This window comes from Cebus imitator, unplaced genomic scaffold (assembly GCF_001604975.1).
Source record: "Cebus imitator isolate Cc_AM_T3 unplaced genomic scaffold, Cebus_imitator-1.0 Scaffold85, whole genome shotgun sequence".
In the NCBI taxonomy this organism is placed as follows: Eukaryota; Metazoa; Chordata; class Mammalia; order Primates; family Cebidae; genus Cebus; species Cebus imitator.
The window spans coordinates 4,067,334-4,079,584 of record NW_016107400.1 but is presented as its reverse complement, the minus strand read 5'-3'; the positions used below and the strand labels follow the sequence as shown (position 1 = coordinate 4,079,584).

The window sequence follows — 12,251 nt, the reverse complement described above, 5'->3', positions numbered from 1 at the left end:
AAAAAAAAAAAAAAGAGAAGAGGAAGAGGAAGAAGGAGTAGGAGGAGGAGGAAGAAAGAAGAAGAAGAAGAAAGAAAAGGAAGAAAATAAATAAAAGAAAGAAAAAGAAAGAAAGAAAGAAGGCTCTGATAATCCACCCATGTCTGGTTCACCACTGATGGTCGCTCCACGTCATTTGACCCTGATTAGGGTGTTTGATCCTAATTTACATTTAAGAAACATGAATTTTAGTGTCTCTTTATGTGGAGACAAAGTTAGTTCCGTGCTCTTTACAAAAAAAAAAAAATGATTTGTTAGAAAGTCAGAAGTATGACCAGGCGTGGTGGCTCATGCCTGTAATCCCAGCACTGTGGGAGGCTTAGGCAGGTGAATCACCTGAGGTCAGGAGTTCAAGACCAGCCTGGTCAACATGGTGAAAGCCCACCTCTACTAAAAATACAAAAATTAGCCAGGTGTGGTGGGGGGCACCTGTAATCACAGCTACTTGGGAGGCTGAGGCAGGAGAATTGCTTGAACCTGGCGGCTGGGAGGCAGAGGTTGCAGTTTGCCGAGATCACACCACTGCACTCCAGCCTGGGTGACAGAACAAGATTTGGGCTCAAAAAACAACAACAACAACAACAACAACAAAAAAAAAACAGAGAAACAGAGAAGTATCTTTGGTATTTATTCAATTCAGCATTATCCAATAGAACTTTCTGCAATGATAGGAATGATCTTTGTCTATACTGTCCAGTACAGTAGCCTTTAGAGACCAGTGGCCACCGAGCACTTTACAGGTGGCTGATGTGACTAAGGAAGCCAATTTTTAACTTAGTTAATGTGACTTTTTAATATAAATAGCCACATGTGGCTAATAGCTTTCGCACTGGACAACACATTATAGTGGAAAGAACCCTGGTTTGGAAGCATAAGGCTTGGGAAGAGATTAAACTCAGGAAATGCATGAGGTTTGGGCTTCTAGATCTAGATCCACTCTTGTTATTCCTAATAAAAATAAGAATAATAGGCTGGGCACAGGGGCTCATGCCTATAATCTGAGCACTTGGGAGGTCGAAGCGGGCAGATCACCTGAGGTCAGGAGTCGGAGACCAGCCTGGCCAAAATGAGGAAACCTCATCTCTACTAAAAATACAAAGATTAGCTGGATGTGGTGGTAGGTGCCTGTAGTCTCAGCTACTTGGAGGCTGAGGCAGGAGAATTGCTTGAACCCAGGAGGCAGAGGTTGCAGTAAACCGAGATGATGCCACTGCTCTCCAGCCTGGGTGACAGATCAAGACTCTCTCAAAAAAAATATGAGTAATAGCACTAATTAAGCAGTTAGCTTACATCAGGACTCTGCTCTAAGTGCTTTACACTTATTAACTAATTTAATCCTCATAATACTCTTATGAGGTTGGGAACATTATTATTATCCCTGTTTTATAAATGAGAAAATAATAATTTGCCCAAAGATACAAGACAGGTAAATGACCAAGCTAGAATTGATACCCAGGAAGTCTGGATAAGATATTCAGCATTTAACCTCTCTGAGCCACATATTTCCCCTAAGTTGAACACACACACACACACACACACACAAATACCTCAATATTTCATTGTGCATTTTTAAGAAATAAAAGTAAACACTCTCAGTAAACACTTTGAGAATGTTTTTGATAGCCATATAATTTAATTTCATCTTGAAAATACAGATTTCTAAAAAAAAAGATTTTAATTTTAAATTATACAAATGTGTTATTATTACTTTCATGGCCATTGAGCTTTATTTATTATAACACGTGATGGAGATGGAGGGAGTATACATCCATAGAGAGGGTATATCCCATTAGAATTTCACTTGGAAGTGGGAGAAATTGACCTCTCATTGGATGTTGGTTAGTTGGTCAGCAACAAATAATTATTACTAGGACTACTTGCTCAACATTGTAGACACAGTGTATTAGCTTGCTTTGGTGGATAAGAAATGACTGCAAAACTTAGAAGTGTGAAACAGCAACCATGTATTTAGCTCATAATTCTGTAGGTTGGGAGATTGGGCTGGGCTTAGCTGGGTGGTTCTTCTGGTCTCATTGGGGCTCACTTGTGACTGCAGTGAGTGGGCAGTCAGCATCCTTAACTGCTTGTCTGGTCATTGGCTTCCTATTGGCGGGGGAAACAGGTAGTTGGGCCACATGTCTTTTGTCCTGTAGAAGACTAGCCTGGGTTTATTCATATGGTAGTGGTCACAGGGCTCCTAAGAGCAGCAAGTGTGAAAGCATCATGACCTCTTGATGCCTAGGCTTAGAACTTGCACAGACTCATGTTCATTTACATTCTAATGGCCAAAACAAGACACAGAGCCAGCTCAAGTTTGAGAAATGTGAAAACAGGCTCCACCCTTTGATGAGAGGACCTGTAAATATTGTGGCCATTTTTGTAACCCACTATATTTGGTAAAGGTCATAATCACACAATCCCTCCATCATAGAACTTTCAGCCTGATGGTCACAGTACAGGTTTGAACACTGAACATTTCTGAAAGTTTGTTGTTGCTGGTTTTAGGCCTAAAAAAGAGATGAAATTGTCTTATTATCCCTAATTTAAAAGATAGCAGAGAGCTGAGGGCAGTGGCTCATGCTTAAAGTCCCAGCACTTTGGGAGGCAAAGTGGATGGTTCACTTGAGCCCAGGAGTTTGAGACTAGCCTGGTCAACATGGTGAGGCCCCGTCTCTACAAAGTAATCAAAATTAGCTGGGTGTGGTGGTACACGCCTGTAGTCCCGGCTACTCAGGAGGCTGAGGTGGGAGAATTGCTTAAGCCCTGAAGGCCAAGGCTGTAGTGAGCCATGATTGCACCACTGCACTCCAGCCCAGGCGACAGAGCAAGACCCTGTCTTAACAAAAATAAAATAAAATGAAAGATGGTAGAGGCCTCTGCATGTAAATAGGCTCATTCTTAACATTTGCTTTCTTGTATCATGCCTATACAATTTTCTTGCAAGCATGGAGAGAAGGAAAGACAAGGAAGTCTCTCTCTCCTGCCCCTACCCAGTGGTTCTCAACACTGACTGCATGTTAGAATGACCTGAAATTTGTAAAAATACAGATTTTATCAGACCCACCTCCAGACCAATTCTATTAGAATCTGGGCAGTGGGACTGTGGCACTGGAATTTTGTTATAAGCTCCCCAGGTGATTCTAAAGTGCAGCCAGAGTTGAGAATCGCTGTTCTATCTGGGCTCCTTTCAACTGATAGCACCCACACCCCCCAGCCCTATTAAAGCCACATATGCCAGCTTTCATTCTTTCTGTTGCTCTCAGAGTCAAAACCATTGCTTCTCAGCCTTTTGGCTAACATCATGTATAGTATCTCAGAGTCAAAACCATCTCCAACACACCTGTAATACCAGCACTTTGGGAGGCTGAAGCGGGTGGATCACCTGAGGTCAGGAGTTCAAGACCAGCCTAGCCAACATGGTGAAACTCCATCTCTACCAAAAATACAAAAAAAAAAAACAAAAAACATAGCTGGGCGTGGTGGTGCATGCCTGTAATCCCAGCTACCCAGGAGGCTGAGGCAGGAGAATCGCTTGAATCTGGAAAATGGAGGTTATAGTGAGCCAAGATCTTGCTATTGTACTCGAGCCTGGGCGACAATAGCAAAACTCTGTCTCAAAAAATAAATAAATAAAAAATCTCCAAACTGGGTGTCATGGCTCATGCCTGCAATCCCAGCTACTCAGGAGGCTGAGGAGACAGGATTGCTTGAACCCAGGAATTCAAGTCTAGCCTGGGCGATATGGCAAGACCTCATCTCTTTAAAAAAGGAAAACTACCTTCCAAGTCCCAGATGAAAAGTGGTAAAAGAGTGTGGGCCTTAGTGAAGACCCCAGGACGTTGCTGTTATTTACCTAGGTTTGGACTACCTGTTGGAGAGTGTCACCTTGCTAGAAGAAGTTCTTGGAAGAGGTTCCAGTTACTATCTTTCTTTGCTCTGAAATAGGTTCTTCTTCCTATCAAACGATGAGCTGCTGGAAATCTTGTCAGAGACAAAGGACCCTCTCCGAGTGCAGCCGCACTTGAAGAAGTGCTTTGAAGGTATCGCCAAGCTCGAGTTTACAGACAATCTGGAAATTATGGGCATGATCAGCTCCGAAAAAGAAACTGTTCCATTCATACAGAAAATCTACCCAGCTAACGCCAAGGTAACTCCCCTTACCCATTTTTGGTTCTTTTCTCCATAACAGAGTAAACCAGAGAGCATATTGGTTAAGCACTGGGACCCTAGTTCAAGACTGCCTGGGGTATGGAACACTTGGGTTCCACAATGTAACAACTGAATAATTTGGGGAAGTTACTCAATATTCTGAGTCTCAGTGTACCCATCTCTAAGATGGGGATTATACTGCAAGCCACGTGATGCATTAAATTTGTGGATTTTTAACCCAACTCAATGTGGAGTCAGTTGCAGGAATCAGATCCAAACAACTGATGCTGTTTAGATTTCCATATGCAGAGTTCAGTTGAAAGTGATTCAGTTAGACAGGTAGCTTTCTGGGGCACTCATTTTAAAGATCAATAAAACATCATGGAATCAATGAGAGATATAATGCTACTTAGGTTTTCATACATATGTCCTTATATAATGAGTAAAGTATAAATTACTTCCATTTCTGCTGAGTGACAGCACCCTCAAGTGGAAATAGACAAGCAGGCTTAGCCTTGCTTTGTTGGCCTTTTTTGCTACCCACACATGTAAACTGCAGCAACCAGGAGTCACATTACCAAGGCAGACACCAGCTAGCTTACAAGCACCTGAAGTCAACAGCTACAGTTACCTGAAATTCTAACACTCAATAATTTGCTGCATATTTGAATTTCCCTATGGAGCTTTAATCAAAATCCAAATGACCTGGTTGCATCCCATACCAATTAAATCAGGAAGTCTGGGGGTGGGAGTCAGTCATCAGTATTTTTCAAAGATCTCCAAGTGATTTCAAGGAACAGCAAAGTTTGAGACCTACTGGAATAATGCATGAATCAGAACTGTTCATTAAAAAAGTGCAATTTATTTTATGAACTGACATAAATGTTTCATTTGCCTTCTGAAAAGTTGTCTGTTTCAGAAGATGACATGAAAGTAATGCATGCTAAAAATGGGCCGGGCACAGTGGCTCACACCTATAATCCCAGCACTTTGGGAGGCCGAGGCAGGTGGATCACCTGAGGTCAGGAGTTCGAGACCAGCCTGGCCAATATGGCGAAACTCCATCTCTACTAAAAAGTCGAGTTTGGTGGCACAGGCCTGTAATCCTGGCTACTCAGGAGGCTGAGGCAAGAGAATCACTTGAACCAGGGAGGCAGAGGTTGGAGTGAGCTGAGATCACACCATTGCACTCCAGCCTGGGTGACAAGAGTGAAACTCCATCAAAAAAATAAATAAATACAAGTCCTATTGCCCCTTTAGAAGGCATATACTTCTGAGAATACAGGAAATAAGTGTAAAGCAGATAGAGAATATTGGCTGGGGCCAGGTGCCATGGCTCATACCTGTAATCTCAGCACTTTGGGAGGCTGAGGCAGGAGGATCTCTTGAGACCAGGAGTTCGAGACCAGCCTGGGCAACATGAAGAGAACCAAGCTCTACAGAAAAAATCAAAAATTTGCCAGGCATGGTGACATGCGCCTGCACTCCCAGCTATTCAGGTGGCTGAAGCAAGAGGGTCGCTTGGGCCCAATTCGAGGCTGCAGTGAGCCAGGATCGCACCACCACACTCCAGTCTGGATGACAGAGAAAGGCCCTGTCTCTCTCTTAAACAAAAAAAAAAAAAAAAGAAAAAGGATGGGGAGAAAGAGAACATGGGCTTGAAAAGGTGCCAAGCCTTTGGCCTCCCTCCAGCCGTGTCCAGAGAGAAAGCTGTGTTCTGCCTGCTGTCCCTCCCTCCCTCTGGGTGTTGGTTGACTGTTGCACTCTCTGTCTGTCTTGCCACATAGGGTATGGTGGAAAAGTGGCTCCAGCAGGTGGAGCAGATGATGCTGGCCAGTCTGCGAGAAGTCATTGGACTTGGGATTGAAGCATATGTCAAGGTAAACGAGAGTCTGGGTACACATGCCGGGACACTAGTGCACTAAAGAGAACACTGGGGAGAAGGTGAATGTAACAGCCATTCAGTTGGACCCTCTGCCTTCTACCAAAACCTGTCCCTCTGCACCTCTCTTTCCTTTACCTGTGAATCCTGGGGCAGTGAACCTATTCCTGGTGAAATGTTTGAAGTTAGAAGCAGGTGATGCAAGCGAAGAAGGTTAGCTGGAACCCTTTGGTTGTACAGACCAGTCCTTTTTCAATGGAATTAATGGCACAAGGTCTGTTTAGAGCCCCTTCCGATTAAGCATTCATTTACCTTACAGATGCCCTGAATGGTATAATTCATTAAGTTCCCAAAGCTTTAAGGGAAACAGGTATGATGTAAGGCTTAAGACAATGAAGCTATCAGAATAACTTGGTAGCCACCCTCTAGCAACATTCATGACTGGCTGTAACTTACTTACTTTCTTTCTTTCTTTTTTTTTTTTTTTTTCCCGAGATGGAGTCTCACTCTGTCTCCCAGGCTGCAGTGCAGTGGCATGATCTTGGCTCACTGCAACCTCCACCTTCTGGGTTCAAGCAGTTCTCCTGCCTCAGCTTCCCAAGTAGCTGTGATTATAGGCACCCACCACCACGCCCAGCTAATTTTTGTATTTTTAGTAGAGACGGGGTTTCACCATATTGGCCAGGATGGTCTCAAACTCCTGACCTCAAGTGATCCACCTGCCTTGGCCTCCAAAAGTGCTGAGATTACAGGCGTGAGCCACCGCACCCGGCCAATTTCTTGACTCTAACTTTCTTACTTTCTTACTCCCAGGACCCACGGAACAAAGCAATATTCAATTAACACCTTCACACTAAAGTACTGGGGACTGACCTTGCTGTCCCTTGAAGTCATATTTGCATTGTCAAATGAAAGAGCAATCCTTTTTTCTATGACATGTTCTGAATCAAAAATTAAAGAAAAGCAGTTACTGGTATGAAGCTAGTTCATGCAAATCAAATCTATCAAGTTTTATCCTCAGATCAAACTTTTTCTGTAAAGAGCCGGATAGTAAATATTTTCAGTGCTGCAGGCCACATTCCCAGTGCAACTATTTTTCAAAATAAATTGTATTGTGTATATTTAATGTATATAACATAATGTTATAAGAGATATATGTGTAGTAAATGGGTACTGCAGCTTTGCCCTTGTAACGTAAAAGCATCAGAATATATGTAAAAGATGGGCATGGCTGTATTTCTTTTTTTTTTATTATTTGTTTTTTTAAATTTTATTTTACTTTAAGTTCTGGGATACATGTGCAGAACATGCAGGTTTGTTACATAGGTATACTGTGTCATGGTGGCTTGCTGCACCTATCAACCCGTCATCTAGGTTTTAAGCCGCACATGCATTAGGTATTTGTCCTAATGCTCTTCCTCCCCTTGCTCCCCATGCCCAAGAGGCCCCGGTGTGTGATGTTCCCCTCCCTGTGTCCATGTGTTCTCATTGTTCAACTCCCACTTATGGGTGAGAACATGCAGTGTTTGGTTTTCTGTGCCTGTGTTAGTTTGCTGAGAATGATGGCTTCCAGCTTCATCCATGTCCCTGAAAAGGACATAAACTCATTCTTTTTTATGGCTGTGACTGTATATACAACTCTATTTATGAAAAAATTTCTATACATAGTTTGCCCACTCCTGATCTGTAGCTTAAGAGAAAAAATTGTGGGGTGGGGAAACAGCTAAGAAAATTGTGACTCAGCACTGCAATATTATGCAGCCATTAAAAAACAGTAGTTATGAGAACTCTCTGAACATCACCTTGAGTATAACAATGGCAAAATTTGATGAATGAGAGCATGGAAAAAATGCAAAGTTGATGAGATGATTGGTGATTTATTTTCTTTTTCATAAAACTCAGAAAGGAAGACATAAATCAGTAATCCCAGAGATGTCGAATCTCGTAGCATCTGAGGATGGGGGAAGATTTTGTTTTTCTTGTGAGCGGGGTAAGATGGTTGGGGCATGTTTTTGTAAACCCAGTTTAAACCACACGTGAACTGATCCTACCACAAGTCCGCTGCACTTTTCCAGGTCCCTCGAAATCACTGGGTCTTACAGTGGCCTGGCCAGGTGGTTATCTGTGTCTCTTCCGTCTTTTGGACCCAGGAGGTGTCCCAAGCTCTGGTGGAAAATACCTTACCGGTAAGTGAGATTGCTGTGAAGCTTACAGAAGAGATCCAAGCATCCATTAGGATTTGAATGACATATAATTAGAGTAGCCATGTTTTATTCTCTAAACAAAAGTTGTTTGGACTCAGCATCTCAGACATCAGGGTTCCCATAAGGACAGTGGGATGGAGAATTTGGGATTGGAGCTGTCCTGGAGTTCTATGGTACAAGATCCCTCATAGTCCTTCCTAGACGACAGAAATTCTGGACCAAAGGATTTTAAGTCTTATACCCTTGATTCTAGGGGCCTGCCTGGCAGAATTTCCACCAAGGGAGAACTCCTGAATTCTTCCTAAGCCAAGGGACCATAATTTTCCTCTCCTTCTCCTTTACAGCCTCCTTCTCATCACCCCTACTCCCTCCCAAATGAATCCACCTCCCATCCTTCCTTCAGCTTTCTCCTGAGACCAAGTGTACTCAAGCATCTGCTTATCCTCAGATCCAAATACACGTATTTCCAGCCAATTGATGCCAATGCTTGACTGTTAAGACCTGTATGGACTTGAGTTCAAATCCTGACACTGTCTCTTCTTAGCTGTGTGACCATGAGCAACTTAACCCAAGTCTCAATCTCCTTGTCTGTAACATACAAGGAATTGTCACACCAGATCAAAATATTGTGGTAGGGTTAAATGAGATGTCAGTAAATGATTCAATCCTTAGATACAAGGCTATAAACCCTACAGGGAAGAAGCTATGTCCACTCTGCTGACTATTATATCTTCAGGGCTTAACATAGTGCCCAGCACATAGTAGATGCTCAATAAATATTTGGGGATTTGTTTGTTTGTTTTTAAACTTTTTCTATTTTTTAAACTAGAGACGGGGTCTCACTATGTTGGTCAGGGTAGTCTTGAACTCTTGGCCTCAAGCAGTCCTCCTTGCCTCAGTCTCCCAAAGGGCTAGGAGCCACCATGCATGACCAAATGTTTGTTAAATGAATGAATGAAAACTTCATACTCAGCCAGGCTTTCTACCATGGTATAATTCCCCATGACTATCTCACCAGACCTTTTGTTACTCCCCTTAGAGGATTGGCTGTGAATTAGAATATATTTTAATTTCCCATATTTTGCTGTAGAATATTAATACTTGGCCAATGTTTAAACTTATACAGATTCCATATTGATAAATCCTAATGGACATATTGTGCTTTACACATGCAAACTGCTTTCACATACATCTTTCAAACTTTAGAAACTCTAAAATCCTCTGACTTTTGTGATGGTATCTCTGTGCCCCAGTTTTCCTACCCATAGATAGGGAGAATGTTTCCCATCATACACCCAGGCCCTGGAGTGCATGCATGCTGTGTGATGTGCCTCCATATCATAAAGGAAGCAGGTGTTGACACAGAATAGCCATCCCTGCTCCCTCCAACCATTTATTATTCATTTAACAAATACCGGTTTGGCATCTGCTCTGTGCTGGGACTGCTGCTAACAAAGGTAATTAGAAGTGAATGAGACAGACATAGTTCCTGTCCTCATGGATTTATAGTCTAGTGGGGGAGAGAAAAAGGCTCTTTTATAGAACTGTGATAGGAAAGAACAGACATCCAGTAAGTGTGGGGAGGGAGGAAGGGAGGAAGGGAAGAAGGGAGAAAGAAAGGTAGGAAGACAGGAAGGCAGGAAGGGAGGAAGGGATGGAGGAAGAGAGGGAGGGAGGCAGGAAGGGAGGGACGGAGGGAGGAAGGGAGGGAGGGAGGGAGGGAGGGAGGGAGGGAGGGAGAGAGGGAGGGAGGGAGGAAGGGAGGGACGGAGGGAGGAAGGGAGGGAGGGAGGGAGGAAGAGAGGGAGGAAAAGAGGGAGAGAGGGAGGGAGGGAGGGAGGGAGGGAGGGAGGTTAGTTAGGATTGGGGAAGATTTCTCAGAAAAGTCGTGTCTAAGAGGTGACCTGAAATATAAGTAGGGATTAGCTGAGCAGAAAATAGGAGGAAGAGTATTCCAGAGAGAAGACCTGGACTATGCAACAGCCTGAAGATGAAAAGCATGGTGTATTCCAGCAGGAAGACACTTTGGTCTAGAATAGCTGTGGAATGGGTGTGGTTAGGAGAGATGAGGGGAGAAGCCCCAACACCGCCTCCTCTACTTCGTTTAATCCTCAACATAGCTTGAAGAGGTTGCTATAATTAATAGATTTAGGGCAGGATACGGTGGCTCACACCTGTAATCCCAATAGTTTGGGAGGCCAAGGCGGGAGCATTGCTTGAGGCCAGGAGTTCAAGACCAGCCTGGGCAACACAGTGAGACCCCCAGCTCTACAAATAGCCAGGAGTGATGGTGTGTGCCTATGGCTCCAGCTACTCTGGTGGCTGAGGTGGGAGGATTACTTGAGCTCAGGAAGTCAAGGTTTCAGTGAGCCATATTTGTGCCTGTGCCCTCCCCCCTGGGTGACAGAGCAAAACCCCATCTCAAAAAAAAAAAAAAAAAAAATCTGCATCTGACACACCAGGATACTGAGACTCAGAAGCTTAAAATCATTTTCCCAGAGCCACAGAGCTAGAAAGTAGAAAGTAGAGAAGGTAGGATTTGAACCTAGGGGTGGTCTTACTTTTTTTCCTTTTTAAGTGTTCTTTTTATTTTTTTGTCCCTTTGTTTGAAATAACATGAAACTTTCAAATAATACTGCAAATATAATACAAATAATTTCCATATATCTTTCATCCAGATTCCTCATATATTAACATCTTATACAATCATATTGATATGATTTTGTTCCCTAATCTCTAGACCTTTCTAAATTGGCTAACTTAAATTTTGTCATCTTGGAAAGGAAATGACAGGCCAGCATGGTGGCTAATGCCTGTAATCCTAGCACTTTGGGAGGCCAGGGTGGGTAGATCACTTGAGGTCAGGAGTTTGAGACCAGCTTAGCCAACATGCTGAAACCCCATCTCTACTAAAAATACAAAGATTAGCTGGGTGTGGTGTTGTGCACCTGTAGTTCCAGCTATTCCACCTGTATTCCAGCTATATTGAGAGGCTGAGTCAGGCTCCATCTCAAAAAATAAAAATAAAAAATAAATAAAAATTAGCCAATTGCCCTACTGTCCTTTTTTTATTTTCTAGCCCAGGATGCAAGCTAGGATTACATGCTGCATTTTGTTTTTATAGCTCCTTTGTCTCTTTAATGTGAAAAAGTTTCCAGTTTGGGAGGTTAATTCTGATTTACAGTATAATTTATATACCGTAAAATTTACCTTTTTTAGCATATGGTTCTCAGTTTCGAGAAACACATGCATTTGTGGAGGCACCATCACAATCAAAATATAGGACAGTTCCACGCCACCCCAAAAAATGCCCTCATGCCTTTTGTAGTCAGTTGCATTCTCTACTCTAAGCCTCCAGTAACTACCAAGTATTTTCTGCTCACTTTCCCACAATTTTATAAAAATAAAATCATGCAGTATGAAACCTTCCAAACCTGGCCTCTTTCAGCATAATTCATTAGGAATTCATTCAAAGATTAAGGACTGGAGTAAGGAAGAGGTGGACTTGAGGAAATAACATGCAGGAGTCTGGCTTGAGCCATCCGGTGGTTCATGATACCATTTCCTGACATGGGGATTACCAGGGGACAATCCAGTGTAACCGGTTGTCCCCTCCTCTGCCCCTGCCAGGATTTTCTGAAAAAAAGCAATGATCAGATTGCACAGATTGTCCAGCTGGTGCGAGGGAAGCTGAGCAGCGGAGCTCGACTCACTCTCGGGGCCCTCACAGTCATCGATGTCCATGGTAAGCCAGAAGGCTTCCCCTGTCGTTACCGATGGTCCAGGAGTAGCAGCCTAGTCTTGCTCATCTCAGTTCTCCGGATGGAATGAGTCAGGGTTTCCTTCCTCATTAGGGAGAGCTTTCTCCAGCCAAGAGTAAGATGGAGCTGGGCCAGGTGCGGTGGCTCACACCTGTAATCCCAGTACTTTAGAAGACTGAGGCAGGTGGATCATGAGGTCAAGAGATCGAGACCATC

At 43.2% G+C, this 12,251-nt stretch overlaps 1 protein-coding gene across 7 annotated transcripts in view; it reads left to right on the top strand.

Annotated features, from left to right (window-relative positions):
- Positions 1–12,251, top strand: part of DNAH3 (dynein axonemal heavy chain 3) — a 237,164-nt gene that overhangs the window by 84,131 nt on the left and 140,782 nt on the right. For all 7 annotated transcript variants that reach the window (XM_037740562.1, XM_017534343.1, XM_037740566.1 and 4 more), the window contains 4 exons: positions 3,985–4,186; positions 5,976–6,068; positions 8,146–8,256; positions 11,905–12,019. In XM_037740562.1, the coding sequence (XP_037596490.1) occupies positions 3,985–4,186; positions 5,976–6,068; positions 8,146–8,256; positions 11,905–12,019 (521 nt within the window). The remainder of the gene's footprint in view (positions 1–3,984; positions 4,187–5,975; positions 6,069–8,145; positions 8,257–11,904; positions 12,020–12,251) is intronic.